General features: G+C 47.7%; 1 protein-coding gene across 12 annotated transcripts in view; it reads right to left on the reverse strand.

Moving 5' to 3' along the window:
• LOC144781519 (uncharacterized) overlaps nucleotides 1-15,619 on the reverse strand; it is a 2,047,367-nt gene that overhangs the window by 1,120,564 nt on the left and 911,184 nt on the right. For all 12 annotated transcript variants that reach the window (XR_013601003.1, XR_013601004.1, XM_078660419.1 and 9 more), the window contains one exon: nucleotides 541-627. Coding sequence is in view for 10 of the 12 variants with exons in the window: in XM_078660419.1 (XP_078516545.1) it covers nucleotides 541-627 (87 nt within the window). In the remaining 2 variants the exon portion in view is untranslated. The remainder of the gene's footprint in view (nucleotides 1-540; nucleotides 628-15,619) is intronic.

Consider the following 15,619-nt stretch of genomic DNA (forward strand, 5'->3'; position numbering starts at 1 on the left):
AAAGAGTCTAAAGAGTTCAGTTGGTTCTGTGTTTTCCTAGGCATAAACTTGCGTTGCCATGTGCCAGATTTCAATATTTTCCTCATGATTGTAATGCTCCACGTTTGTGACTATCATCATGTTTGTACCAAGCCCCATGTCTGCTCCACGTGCTTATAATTATCCTTGCTTATAATGATTTCACATGCAAGAACTTATTACACACGTTAGCAATTATCCATGTACCTGCAAACAAGTATTTTCTGGAAACCGTGAGTCACAGTAAACACATGCCCTTCTAATATGCAACCACTGAAGTATAAGTAACTATGTGCCCCTCCAGTACAATAGAACCGATGATAAATATTCCAGTTAAACCCCAGTTGGGCGCTAGGCTTTATTCCTTTCAAGAAGAACTCTCCACTATCTCCCTGGAGCCTGAACCCCTCCCTCTTACCTCATCTAGCATCCTGACTGACCGGCGATATCTGCACACTTGCAGACATCTCCGAGCGGCTAATCAGAATTCCCTTGATCCTGGCATTTCAGAGAAAGACCTACCGTTGAGCAATGGCAACAATCTCTTGTGCCCTGGAAGTCGCCTGGAATAGTGGTTGCACATCCAGATCCGTCCTGCAGGTGTCATCACTTGGAATGAAAGAAAAGAAAAGCAAAGGGAAAAAAAGAATGTTAGTGCACTGTTCTTGTTTTCTCTGTGACTCAATTAATTTCAAGCTTTCAACACTCTGGAATTTTCGCATTCATTTCTGAACTGAATAACAACACTATTTTTTTTTCTCATTATGCCAATATTCTTCTTGGGGTGTACTCTGATCTCTCTAGGTCTTACAAGTGGGGCATGACCAGTGACCCTTGAGGCAAACAATAGTAGTGACCCACAAGTATACTGCTGTGTCCACTTCCATCTCCTAAACCCACTGATACCGTCACATAGGAGAGACCGTAGCGGACAGCAAGATTGGCATAATCTTAGGACTCACGTTGCTTTTTCTCTCCACCTTACCAACGGAGCCCAGGTTTTCCTCTCACTAGTGCTAACGCGGGATTTCTGGCCTGTTGTCATTAATCCAGATCCCAATTCAGGTTGACTAAATCGTTGGTACCTGTCATTGAGTAAAAGGCAATCCACTACTAGGTTAATCAAGAAAGAACTTACACCACTCTAAAGAACCACTTACCACTGAAAAAGGTTTAAAAGTTTATTATAAAACCAAAGCTATCTGGAGATACAGACATCTCAAAATGAGGTTCAAAAGATATACAGGTGTCAAGATAAACATAAAATCCCTAAATGCTCGTAGTCGACAGAATAGAATTACCAAGATCAGCTCAAAGGTCATTAAAGTTGCGAGAATAGCTACGAGTTGCAACTTTAGAGTCATTTACAGAAAGGAAAATACAGGTTAGTCTGTCCCTACACTAGACTAAGGACATCCCTACTTAACAAGATCTTTACCTAAAAAGGTGTCAGCCGTGGTGACTTCCAAAGAAGATCACACACTTCCCTTAGTCTTTGTCTCAAAGTGGAAGTCTTGCAGTTCCCTATCTGCCTACCCATCCGCTCTCTTAGGTTCCTCAGATCGTCTGCTCTAACTCCACCCCGGGGTGCTGTCCCGAATACAAAATCACTTTTCCAATAGGAACGCCCCTGGAGACGCCTCTCACGTGGTGTTGGTTCTGGCGGCAACTTCCATGCTGGTACTCCTCGGGACCCTTCGTTAAAGTTGACCTTGCTTCCAAGGCTTCTCTCCGGCAAGACGGTACCCCCAGGAAATTCCTGAAGACTCCTCCAGGCCTGTGCCAGGCTCTCTTGAACAAAAGTCTATTCATCACTTTCCTGATTAAACCCCATCGCACCTGCAAAAGACACTTTCTCTGTGGGCCCCAAATTCCGGCCTCCACCATATCTTGAAGTCGTAAACCATTTGAACAGGCTTTACAGTTTGTGCCTAATACGACTTTTCCCTAACGAGCACATACAGATCAAAGAAGCAACTTTATCTATTCAGGCCTACTAAAGTTACATGAAACGGGCCTCTACAATATGCACATTTAATTTCTTTGTTTAAACAGTATTCTAACTAACACACATTACTATAATGTAACACATCTATTTAAAACATTTCAATTCTATGATTAATAATACTTTGCAGTAAAATGACATTAGAATCCAAGTTACTTAAAAGTGTAGCAGCATCTTTCGTTTCTTGTGAAATGCCATGTGGCCTACACATTTCCATGGTTTGCAGAGTTACATTTCTTTTGCACACAGCCACATAACGTGAGACTCCAACATCATTCTAACAATTCTACAAATCTCTACATTAGTTTTTCACACTAATATATGTATCCCTATTCAAATTAAACACTCATATATATCTTCACTCTATAGGTTTGACACTCTTGTGTATTCTATTCTAAACTAATACAACGTGCTTGTAAATATGGTGCACTTCTACATTTTTCAGATTTGTGCTCTCTCAATCCCCCCTTTGATGACTTCCAGTAGTCATCATCATCACAACACCCTCTCTAAGGTATAGATTATCAAACTGAAGTCGTTGCAATATTCCCTCGTTTCATCTCCTCTAGAGCCCTCAGACTCCGGTACTGATTCTCCTGCATCGCAGCTAATCTCCTCCCCTGCTCTCGCATGGATCTCTGCAACCTGTTTGCTCTATACCATTTGTACAGTCTCACCAACCCCCACAAAGCGATTACACAAATCACTATTATGATGATAGGTTTCAATATGTACCAAATGATATTCTTTCCCAGGTTGGCAAACCAACCTCCAACTTTACCCATTCCTTGACCTACTTTTTCCCATACTGTTACCTTTGTCAAATCCTCTATCTCATGGTGTATTTCAGTAATGTTTCGAATGTACTTTTCTAGAGGTTTTGAATTGTCTGGAATGTAAGTGCAACATTCCTGGACCTTCAAAGCCTTACAGACTCCTCCCTCTTTGGCCAACAGAACGTCTAGAGCAAGTCGGTTCTGAAGAACCATTGCCCTTATCGATTGCATTTCTCCTTCCACCAGCATTAGTGATCTAGCAGTACTGGCGGACAACCTATCTACAACTGTTACCAGTCTTCTTATTTTAACATCATTTAGTGCTATCCCCAAAATAGGAAACATAGCACCAAATACATCTCCAACTACCTCCCCAGCGCTTACATCCCTTCTACTTCTAGTTTGTTTTCCTCTCTTTTTGGTTTCTAAGTCCTCAGCATGGTATATTTTGGGGAAGACAATTGCTAAGTAACATGATCCATACCAATTATCTGGTAGTTTCACATATGCATTTCTCCCACAGACAAAATATACATTTGGGATCACCTGCATTTCTTTCAAGAAATCTTTAGAATAGTACTCTAATTGGAAAGCATGTTCACAACTGACTTCTCCCACAAACACATTCTCATAATATGTTTGACTTCGGTGTATACACAGCTTTCCCCTTTTCTCTCGGTCTAACGCTATTGGACCATTGCTACCCTTTCTTTGGTGTGCCCTTTCTTCCTCGGGCCAATCTGTTGTCCACTGTCCTGAAGATTTTAAAATCTTTTGTCTCCTGTATCGATCATCCACCTGCCCTATAAACTTTTTCTCAATTTCTGACACTTTACAAGTCAAATTATTTCTTCGGGCATGTGAAGTATCTAATGTTCTCCATGGAAGGAAAAATTTCTGTAACCTGTCTTCACTCTTGTAATAATCCAATTTATTGAGGTGCTTATAATTTGGCACCTCTGGCAATATCGAGTCAAAGTTCGAGAAGTAATACTCGAACCCATCCCTTTCATAAAATATGCTCAGCAACAAACTGCACGTGATTCCATAAGTCAATGGAAGATGATGATACCTGATGCCTTCATCTACAGAGGCTGACAACTGCATGCAGACATAGCAGTTCTTCGCCTCCATGACATCAATGTATTCATAAAGCAATTTGGCATAAGCAGTTGATTTAAAATTTCCCTGTGATTCGTCTGCATGTAACCTCTTAATCTCAGCATCTAACAAAGCTTTCTCTTTCGCTGTGTTTTCCCCCTGTTTGCCAGCCGTAGGAGGCTTCTGTGTTGATATACTCTTTGCTTCCTTTTCTGTTTTCACATCATTTTCATGTCGCACTACATATGATACAGTAACCACTAAAACTATAAGAGAAATCACTATCACTAAAAGTGTGCCTATTATGCATTTTGCCCTGCGGTTCGGGTTGCCAGCCTCCATGATCTCAAGACAGTGTAGCTCTGGTTTTTCTTTCGCAGTACAAAGTCTCTTTTCTTTGCTTCTTCAATCTTTCGAACCACACCTGGAAGCTGAAAATCCCCTCCGCAAAACAGTCTCTGAGTTCTGTAGCAATAGACAACCTTAGTCCTTCTCCATCCTCTAAAATGGAAATCCCTAATTTCTTCTTCTTCTCCTTGGCGCTAGGTTATCTCTCAATCTGTATTTACAAAGTTCTTTGCAAAGTCTTTAGTAATCCGAAATTATGCGTGTTCCAACAACTCCCACCACTTGCTCGAATATTTCCAAACGAAGAAGGATTCCCTCAAGTATTGGACACTTTGAACAGCAACACGGAAATTCAACTGTGTTTAGGATCAATTCTCTTATTCCGCTCAGAAGAGGAGGATAGACGATGTTGAGTGTCAGCAGCCCTTCGACCTCCACTCCTGGTATCAGCAACTCTACTTCCACTGTTATAATGGGGTCAGTTCTGGTCAGGGTCACTTTCCTCACCCTCCCAGTTCTGCGTGCTTCGGACATCTGTAGCGAGGTAGGTCCACTCAGGAGTAGCGTATCTTCTGCAAGGCACCCGCACCCTCCTTGATCTTCTCGGACCTTCCTGTTCTTGTCCTTGTGCACTTTCTTCTGGATCTGAGTCTTCGGATATAGGAGCAAGAGTTTCCTCTCGAGCTGGCTTCAAGCTTGGTCAACTTTTTCTTTCAGGCCAGGTAGCTGCTCCACGCCTTGTTCTCCTATTTCTTGTCCGTTCACTCAGTTCCTGATCTCTCTGAACTTGTTCCGTGTCCGAGTTGTTTTCACAGCAGCTTTCTCCTTCCGTGGCAACTTCAGTTTCACTGCCGTTCTGTCTTTCTTCTTCTTCTGGATCTGTGACACTCCCAACTTCTTCAGACACCCCCACAGCTTGACTGATCCCCTCTTGTGATTCTTCCTCCACAACTGGATTTTCGTCTGTGAGAGGAGCTGTTTCTTCAAGGGGTGCTGGAACTCTTCGAGTATGGGAAGCGTGGATCCAATTTGGCAGCCCTCCGCACTTCACGGCAGTGTTCGTCGTTAAGATGATCTGGTAAGGTCCTTTCCAGCGCACGTCTAAGCAGTTCTTCCGGACGTGCTTCTTCACCACTATCCAGTCACCTGGACACAGGTCGTGGCATTGATCTCTTGAAGATGGAACTTCTGCGGCCTGTACCTGAAGAGACACAGAATGAATGGCGTCAGACAACCCCTTGCAATAATCCAGGATCAGGTCATCTGTAATGTTCAACAATGCGGTTGTTGGGACAGTTGGAAGTCTCATTGCCCTCCCCATCAGCACCTCGTGTGGAGAGAGACCTGTCCTCCTGTCGGGTGTGCTACGCATGCTCATAAGGACCAAAGGAAGAGCATTAGGCCAACTTAAGGAAGTTGATGAACATACTTTAGCAATTCGACATTTCAGCGTCCCATTTATCTGCTCCACGATACCTGAAGCCTCTGGTCGATAGCTACAATGCAATTTCTGATCAATGTTCAATGCAGAGCAAAGCATCTTCACAACTTCGCTGTTAAAATGTGTTCCTCTGTCCGATTCCAGAGAGGCAGGCACCCCGAAGCGCGGTATCAACTCTCTAAGCAACAACTTTGCTACTGTGAGTGTATCGCACCTGCGTGTAGGGTATGCTTCAACCCATCTGGAAAATATGCATACTACCACCAGAACATACCTAAGGCGGTTGATGTGAGAAGTTGGCCTGATGTGCAGTGTTCACTATTCTAGTGATCACTATATATCAGTCCAAACAACCCTTATTGATGATTGGTTGTAAGTCAACCTTATAGACCAGCTATCCTAGTAGCATGGATACGAGCAGTCTAAGGCTAAGACTCTAGAGGGCGTGTTAAGCCAGCTGTTTTACCATCACATTACCCCTTGAACACCCAGTGAAAGGACACCACACAAGTGTTATGAAAATAAACAGTGTATTTATTAGAATCACAACAACCCTGTACTCTTTATGAGGACAGGGTGCTAGGCACACAACAAAACTCTTACGAAAATACTTAAGTTAGCACGTTATACACAAATGCCCGAGGGGCACGAAAAACCATATACTTAAAAAGTGGAATGCGAAATTACTAGCAGGTAAGTACAGTACTAATAGGCTTTGGAATCGCTAGGACTTGACTAGGGAATCGTTAGATTACTTCTAGGAGACCTAGGGGACTCGGGTGCAGAGTGTGCACTCTCACGCGGGATGCGGGACAAAGTCTATGGAGGCTAGTAAAGGCAAAGTTAGTGTTCACGGGCGAACCCGACCTGGTAGGAAGAAAACGACAGTGGATCCTGACCCTAGGATAGTGAGGCTATGCTGGGACACCGAAGTGCCGAAGTTACCTAGCCCAGGGGCTGCAGCTGCATAGGTCTGAAAAGACGTCGGGGATCTCGTCGCCGGACCAGGAGCCTGGAAGAAGGAAGTTGCTGGCAGGCGACCAGTGAAGAAAAGTTAGATGGATCCAAGCCTGGATCAAGGAAGAAGAAACCTGAAAGCAGAGGGGACCAAGTTCTTGAATCACTAGCCAGTGATTAAGTGGGCACCAGGATGGCACCGGGCGAAGTCACCTCGACTAGGTGAGTGGGCGACGCTGGCTCTGCAGATCTCACGGACCAGGAGGCGTTGTCGGCGACCAGGATGGAGAGGCGAGCTGTCCCACGATGGATGAAGCTGTCGGCGTCGAAGTTACCCAGGATTGGGCAACAAGCCTTGGCTAATTCAAGCCCACGCGGTGGACTCAAAATGGCGTCTTGAGTGGACCAGGAGGGTCCGGGGTGCTCCTCTTTTGGAAGGGAGCAAGGGCCAGCCTGGAGCAACCAGACCAGCAGCAGAAATGTCGTCGGGCGTCGTTCAGAAGGCCACAAGCCAGCGGGCAAGTAGCCAAACAACGCGGTGAGCAGCAAAAAGCAGAAGGGCCCCACGCAGATCGTGGAGATGCTGGGAGGCTGCACTTCGGTGCTGGAGCTGCTCAGGGTCGGGGCTTCTCGGACCCCAAAGCACTCACCAGGAAATTACTCGGCGGGCTTGCTGGAAAGAAGTCGTGCAGTCTTGAAGATGGCCGGTCCCTCGAGGTCTCGTCACACCCACGAATCTCAGCGTGACTGATGATGCAGGTAGAGGTCAGAGGTGCCAGGGAAGCCGGTTCTCGTCGAGCTGGGCAGTCTTGATCCGGAGGAGAGACTTGCAGCAGACCGCAGTGTTCTTAAGATGGTGCCTGCGGATGCAGGGTGACTACTCCTTAGTCACAAGGGAGAAATCTTAGGAAGAAGTCTTGAGTTCCTTTCGTGGAAAGTAGTTTCAGGATTCAAAGATGATCTGATTTGGAAGGGGGCCAGTTCCTACCTTTATCCTGTAAAAAGGGGGCTGGCACGCGACTAAGTCCTGCCCTAGGGGTGGGACTAGGAGGGGGGTGGTTACACCCACTTCCTTGGCGGGCTTTTCCCCAGCACAGGGTCTGGAGTGACCCTGGAACTGGTTCCAGCCAGCCTATGCACAGTGAGCACCGGGGTGCCACTTGCAGTCACCTTCCTCTAAAGCCCTGCCTACCTACAATACACAAAACCCTGTCTGGGACGGTGCTAGCACCGCCCCTGGCAGGAAACCCTTTGTCCTTATCTCCTGCTCTGGGAGGACTCCCAGCAGCAGGAGGGCAGACTTGTGTCTCGGTGGCAGCATCCATTTTGTGGATGCTAAGGCTCTGTCTGACTTTTAACCGGGTTATAGGTTACATGCATGTCGTGTCCCTCTAGAAGGGTGGAATGCTAACCCCGTCGCCAGAATTGGCGAGGGGTTAGTATTCCAATTCGTATGACACCTTACTCGACATGTTTTGATAAAGCGATACCAGAGTTGGCATTTAACCGCGAGGATTATAATGCACTTAAGAGTATATGGTATGCGATATCATGGAAACGGCTAAGGGATGGGTCCCGAAAGCCGCAGACAGGCTCAGCTCATGCCAGAGCACCATCTCACACGATTCCAAGCACTCTGCCTTCAGGATTGTTAAGGCCTGCCATAGGAGTGACTGATAGGAGATCTGTGTGTCCATTTTAGGGTTAGATATAGGTATACTATATCTAAAGCAAAGGGTGAGTACACCACCTTGCCCCAGCTGTCGTGCAGCCAGTTGTGTCAGTTTTAGTTAGTCAATCCAGGGGTGGCATAATACATGCTTCAGCCCCTGGGAGACTTCTGGGTGCACCTCAGCCCTGGGTACAGGGACTTGGAGAGGGCCCAGTGCCAATTCAGTACCTGAGTACAATTTGGATAGAGAGAACAGCTAGGCTGTGGGTCTGATTAGCAGGCCCACAGCCAGGGAAAGTCGTAAACCAGTGCAGCAAAAAGCAAAAATCTGGGTGATCATAGGATTGCAGACCCTACTCTCCTACATGACCCCCCCCCCCAAACTTTGGGACAATAAACTAACCTTGACCAGGTGAGTCTTCTTGCTCTAAGTGGAAATACCTGGAGAGCCCATCAGCATTGCTGTGATCAGTCCCAGGTCTATGCTCCACTGTAAAATCCATCCCCTGTAGGGAAATGGACCACCTAAGCAGTTTGGGGTTTTCACCCTTCATCTGATTTAGCCACAAGAGGGGCTTATGGTCTGTCTGAATGGTGAAGTGAGTGCCAAACAAGTAGGCCCTCAGCTTCTTCAGGGCCCAGACCACAGCAAAGGCCTCCCTCTCAATAGCTGACCAATTTTTCTCTCTGGGTGTCAACCTTCTACTAATGAAAGCAATAGGCTGATCATTACCATCAAAATTCAGTTGAGACAGAACAGCCCCCACACCCAACTCAGAAGCATCTGTTTGGACAATGAATGGCTTGGAGTAATCTGGACTCTTTAGGATAGGTGCTGTGCACATGGCCTGCTTTAGGTCATTGAATGCTTTCTGACAGCTTGCTGTCCACTGAACTTTCTTTGGCATCTTTTTGCTTGTCAGGTCATTAAGAGGGGTCACTATGGACCCATAATTTCTGACAAACTTCCTATAGTACCCAGTCAGGCCCAAGAAAGCTCGAACCTGAGTCTGGGTGATTGGAGGAGTCCAGTCCTTGATGGCCTGTATCTTACTCTCCAGGGGCTGAACCTGGCCTCCACCTACAAGGTGGCCCAGGTACACAACCTGTGTCTGCCCTATCTGGCACTTTGTGGCCTTGATAGTGAGGCCTGCCTTTTGCAGGGCCTCTAACACTTTCCTCAGGTGGACCAGGTGATCCTCCCAGGTGGAGCTAAAGACAGCAATATCATCAAGATAAGCTGCACAGAAGTCATCCAGCCCAGTGAGGACTTGATTCACCAACCTTTGGAAGGTGGCAGGGGCATTTTTCAGTCCAAAGGGCATTACCACAAATTGATAATGCCCTCCAGGGGTAGAAAATGCTGTCTTGGGTTTGGCCTCCTCAGCTAACCTGATTTGCCAATACCCAGCTGTCAAATCAAATGTACTTAAGAAGTTGGCAGAAGCCAATTTATCTATAAGTTCATCTGCTCTTGGTATTGGGTGGGCATCAGTCTTAGTGACTGCATTGAGGCCTCTGTAGTCTACGCAAAACCTCATCTCTCTCTTACCACCCTGGGTGTGAGGCTTTGGCACTAGAACTACTGGGCTAGCCCAAGGGCTATCTGAGGGCTCAATGACTCCCAGCTCCAACATTTTCTGCACTTCAGTTTTGATGCAGTCTCTAACATGATCAGGCTGTCTGTAGATTTTACTCTTGACAGGCAGACTGTCTCCAGTGTCAACATCATGGGTACACCAATCAGTTTGGCTGGGTGTCAGAGAGAACATATGTCTGAAGGATTGCAAGACTTGCCTGCAATCCTGTTGCTGATGTTCAGTGAGGCTGCCACAAAAGACAACACCATCAACTGATCCATCATCAGGATTCTGAGTGAGCAGGTCTGGGAGAGGGTCACTCTCTTCCTCCTGTCCCTCATCTGTGGCCATGAGCAAGCTCATGTCCTTCCTGTCAACATATGCCTTGAGCCTGTTAACATGGAGCACTCTGAGAGGGCTCCTGGGAGTTCCAAGGTCCACCAAGTAGGTAACCTCTCCCTTTTGCTCAATGATGGTGTGGGGCCCAGACCATTTGTCTTTCAGAGCTGCTGGGGCCACTGGCTCCAGCACCCACACCTTCTGTCCTGGCTGGTACACCGTCAGAACAGCCTTTTGGTCATGCCAAGCTTTTTGAAGTTCTTGGCTGGCCTCAAGGTTTTTAGATGCCTTTTCCATATACTCAGCCATCCTGGAGCGGAGACCAAGTACATAGTCCACTATGTTGGTTGCAGGCTTTTTGAGAGGTCTCTCCCATCCTTCCTTCACCAAACACAGGGGTCCTCTTACAGGATGCCCATACAGAAGCTCAAAAGGGCTGTAGCCAACCCCCTTCTGTGGGACCTCTCTGTAAGCAAACAAGAGGCAGGGGATCAGGACATCCCATCTTCTCCTAAGAGTTTCAGGTAGTCCATGAATCATCCCTTTGAGGGTCCTGTTGAATCTCTCAACAAGCCCATTGCATTGTGGATGATAGGGTGTGGTGAACTTGTAGTTCACACCACACTCTTTCCACATGGCAGTCAGATATCCTGACATGAAGTTTATACCTCTGTCAGAAACGACCTCCTTTGGAAAACCCACTCTGGAGAACACTCCAACTAGGGCTCTTGCCACCACAGGGGCTGTGGTGGTCCTCAGGGGAATAGCTTCAGGATACCTGGTGGCATGGTCCACCACCACCAGTATAAACTTGTGCCCTGATGCTGTCTGGGGTTCCATTGGACCAACAATGTCAATCCCCACTCTTTCAAAGGGAACCCCCACCACAGGTAGTGGTATGAGGGGGGCCTTTGTTGTGCCACCTGACTTACCACTGGCTTGGCAAGTGACACAGGAGCGACAAAACTCCTTGGTATTCTCATTCATATGGGGCCAGTGAAAGTGTGAGACAAGCCTGTCCCAAGTCTTTGTCTGACCTAAGTGACCTGCAAGGGGAATCTCATGGGCCAAGGTGAGAAGGAAACCTCTCAGAGACAAGGGGATGACCAGCCTCCTGGTTGCACCAGGCTTGGGGTCTCTTGACTCAGAGTACAGGAGTCCATCTTCCCAGTATACCCTGTGGGCACCTGTGGCATTCCCTGCAGCCTCAGCAGCAGCCTGCTGTCTGAGGGGTTCAAGGGAAGGGCAGCTCAACTGTTCCTTCCCCAGGTCTGCTCTGGAGGGTCCCCCTGAGCCCAGAAACTCAACTTGATCAAGTTCAAGCTCTTTAGGCTCAGTTTCCCTCAGCTCTTCCAGATCAGCCTCCTCAGAGACTTGATCCTCAACCTGGGGCAAGGGGGAAGGCAAAGCCTTACCCTTACTGCTCTTCTTCTTGGGAGGTGTCTGGTCCATCATTTCAGGATCCAGCACCTGTTCAGTGGGGCATTTTCTGGCCTGTGACCTAGTCACAGCAAGCACATGTGCTGGCAAGCCTAACATTTCCATGTGAGTCCTCTGCTCCACTTCTGACCACTGTGATGACTCCAAATCATTGCCCAACAAACAATCAACTGGGAGGTCTGAACTGACTACAACTTTCTTTTGTCCCTTCACTCCACCCCAGGAGAAAGCCACAATTGCCACACTATGACTAGTAGTGACATTGCTGGCATTGGTCACCAGGAAATCAGTACCTGGCATGATCTGTCCAGGGTCCACAAAGTTAGGTGTCACCATGGTGACACTGGCACAAGTGTCCCTATAGGCCTGAGCCATTTTGCCATTTATCAAAGGTGTCTGCCTGTATTTGCCCAAAGTATTGGGACTTATTTCAGGGGACATATCCACATCCCCTGTACAGACAAGGACAGCCTGAGTGAGTGTGCCAACTAAGTTGTCAGACCCCTCAGTACCCAAGGTTAACCCAACTAATGCCTTGGGAGGTACACTACCACTACTGACTGTACTAGGGGTTGCAGTTGCCTTAGGGGCTGTAGTGGCAGGAGTTTGTCCTCCTCTCTTGGTGCACTCACTAAACCAGTGAGATTTACTTTTGCAGTACTGGCACCACCTTTTTGACTGGCCTTCTTGAGTCTTCTTCTTCTGGGAAGCCTGACCCCCACCCTCTTTGGTTTGTTGGGGACCTGGTGAAGACTTCTGGTCATTTTGTTCACTCTTAACATTACCCTTCTGGTCTGCTTTCTTCTGACCACCCTGGTTCTGGTTCTGGTTCTGCTTGATCCTTGTCCTGACCCATTTGTCTGCCTTCTTTCCCAATTCTTGGGGAGAGGTCAGATCTGAATCAACAAGGTGCTGGTGCAGCAACTGGTTCTGACAATTGTTTAAAATTTGTTCTCTCATCATTAGATTATACAATCCTGTGTAATCTGTAACCTTGCTACCCAGCAACCAGCCCTCCAAAGCCTCAGTGGCACAATCCACAAAATCAGACCAGTCCTGAGACTGAGTTTTCTGGGTGTCTCTGAACAGCAACCTGTACTGCTCAGTGGTTAAACCAAACCCATCAACCAGTGTATTCTTCAGGACCTGGTAATTGTTAGCATCCTCTACTCTTGTAGTGAGGAGCTTATCTCTACCTTTACCATCAAAGGAGAGCCACAGTATAGCTGCCCACTGACTCTGGGGAATGCCCTGCACAGTGCAGGCCCTCTCCAGAGCAGCCATCCATTTCTGGATATCATCCCCTTGCTTAAAGGGGGGCACTATTTTAGTCAGGTGTTTAGTATCTAAACCCTTCTCTCTATCTCTTGGGAGATTGCTGCCACCAGTGGGAGCTAGCCCACTCATCTGCTGCTCTCTAGCAAAGGCAAGCTTCTCTTTGGCCAGGGCAAGTTCTTCCCTTTCAATCCTCAGTTCAGCTTGTCTCATTCTAGCTTCATGCTCTTTTCTCTGAGGGGAAGTAAATCTCCTCTGTGGAGGATTCCTTCTCCCCTGAGAAGAGGCATTAGAGTGCAGAGATCTATTGGAGTCCCTAGAAAGAGATCTATCTCTCCTAACTCCAAGGTTAGGCCCACTTCGGGTTAGTACTGGGGGTCCCCCAGATCCTAGCCCAAGTAAGTCTAAGTTGGCCCTGGTTAGCCTTCTGACTACCTCAAGACCTTTGTCTACCTCATCCCCAGAGAGTTCCTCTTGATCCTCCTCCTCAACTGCTGTAGCAATGTTGGGGAGGTCTGGATCCCCAGAGGTTCCCTCTAAGGCTGGCATGTTCTCATGTAACTGAGAAAGCTTTCTGGCATCATATGTCTCTAAGAGACCTATCAGAAAGGGAATGGTGGGGTTAGACCCCTGCTTCAGTTTCCTTGAGACACAGATCTGTCTCATCTCATGAAAACTGAGAGCTGCATATCTTGAAGTGACCTGTGGAGGGTCAACACTGACCAGGGGAGTCTCAGTAGATTCTCCCTGGGTCGACATGCTTTTCTAGTGAGGTGTAAGTGGTGCACTTACCTACACTATATGTTTGCCTACTGATCCCTTGCTAGAGTTGTAGTTTAGGGTGTGCTAGGCCCTAGGAGCTACAACAGCTGGTTCAGTAGAACTCAGAGTATTCTAAGCTAAGTTATATGTACCTTCAGTACTTATGTGATCTTTCACAAGATATTCTTAGGGCATGTGTGGTAAAACAACCGCAAGCTCAAATCCCAACCGCTGCTCACCAATGTGAGAAGTTGGCCTGATGTGCAGTGTTCACTATTCTAGTGATCACTATATATCAGTCCAAACAACCCTTATTGATGATTGGTTGTAAGTCAACCTTATAGACCAGCTATCCTAGTAGCATGGATACGAGCAGTCTAAGGCTAAGACTCTAGAGGGCGTGTTAAGCCAGCTGTTTTACCATCACATTACCCCTTGAACACCCAGTGAAAGGACACCACACAAGTGTTATGAAAATAAACAGTGTATTTATTAGAATCACAACAACCCTGTACTCTTTATGAGGACAGGGTGCTAGGCACACAACAAAACTCTTACGAAAATACTTAAGTTAGCACGTTATACACAAATGCCCGAGGGGCACGAAAAACCATATACTTAAAAAGTGGAATGCGAAATTACTAGCAGGTAAGTACAGTACTAATAGGCTTTGGAATCGCTAGGACTTGACTAGGGAATCGTTAGATTACTTCTAGGAGACCTAGGGGACTCGGGTGCAGAGTGTGCACTCTCACGCGGGATGCGGGACAAAGTCTATGGAGGCTAGTAAAGGCAAAGTTAGTGTTCACGGGCGAACCCGACCTGGTAGGAAGAAAACGACAGTGGATCCTGACCCTAGGATAGTGAGGCTATGCTGGGACACCGAAGTGCCGAAGTTACCTAGCCCAGGGGCTGCAGCTGCATAGGTCTGAAAAGACGTCGGGGATCTCGTCGCCGGACCAGGAGCCTGGAAGAAGGAAGTTGCTGGCAGGCGACCAGTGAAGAAAAGTTCGATGGATCCAAGCCTGGATCAAGGAAGAAGAAACCTGAAAGCAGAGGGGACCAAGTTCTTGAATCACTAGCCAGTGATTAAGTGGGCACCAGGATGGCACCGGGCGAAGTCACCTCGACTAGGTGAGTGGGCGACGCTGGCTCTGCAGATCTCACGGACCAGGAGGCGTTGTCGGCGACCAGGATGGAGAGGCGAGCTGTCCCACGATGGATGAAGCTGTCGGCGTCGAAGTTACCCAGGATTGGGCAACAAGCCTTGGCTAATTCAAGCCCACGCGGTGGACTCAAAATGGCGTCTTGAGTGGACCAGGAGGGTCCGGGGTGCTCCTCTTTTGGAAGGGAGCAAGGGCCAGCCTGGAGCAACCAGACCAGCAGCAGAAATGTCGTCGGGCGTCGTTCAGAAGGCCACAAGCCAGCGGGCTAGTAGCCAAACAACGCGGTGAGCAGCAAAAAGCAGAAGGGCCCCACGCAGATCGTGGAGATGCTGGGAGGCTGCACTTCGGTGCTGGAGCTGCTCAGGGTCGGGGCTTCTCGGACCCCAAAGCACTCACCAGGAAATTACTCGGCGGGCTTGCTGGAAAGAAGTCGTGCAGTCTTGAAGATGGCCGGTCCCTCGAGGTCTCGTCACACCCACGAATCTCAGCGTGACTGATGATGCAGGTAGAGGTCAGAGGTGCCAGGGAAGCCGGTTCTCGTCGAGCTGGGCAGTCTTGATCCGGAGGAGAGACTTGCAGCAGACCGCAGTGTTCTTAAGATGGTGCCTGCGGATGCAGGGTGACTACTCCTTAGTCACAAGGGAGAAATCTTAGGAAGAAGTCTTGAGTTCCTTTCGTGGAAAGTAGTTTCAGGATTCAAAGATGATCTGATTTGGAAGGGGGCCAGTTCCTACCTTTA

The sequence above is a fragment of the Lissotriton helveticus genome, chromosome 9 (genome assembly GCF_964261635.1).
Source record: "Lissotriton helveticus chromosome 9, aLisHel1.1, whole genome shotgun sequence".
In the NCBI taxonomy this organism is placed as follows: domain Eukaryota; kingdom Metazoa; phylum Chordata; class Amphibia; order Caudata; family Salamandridae; genus Lissotriton; species Lissotriton helveticus.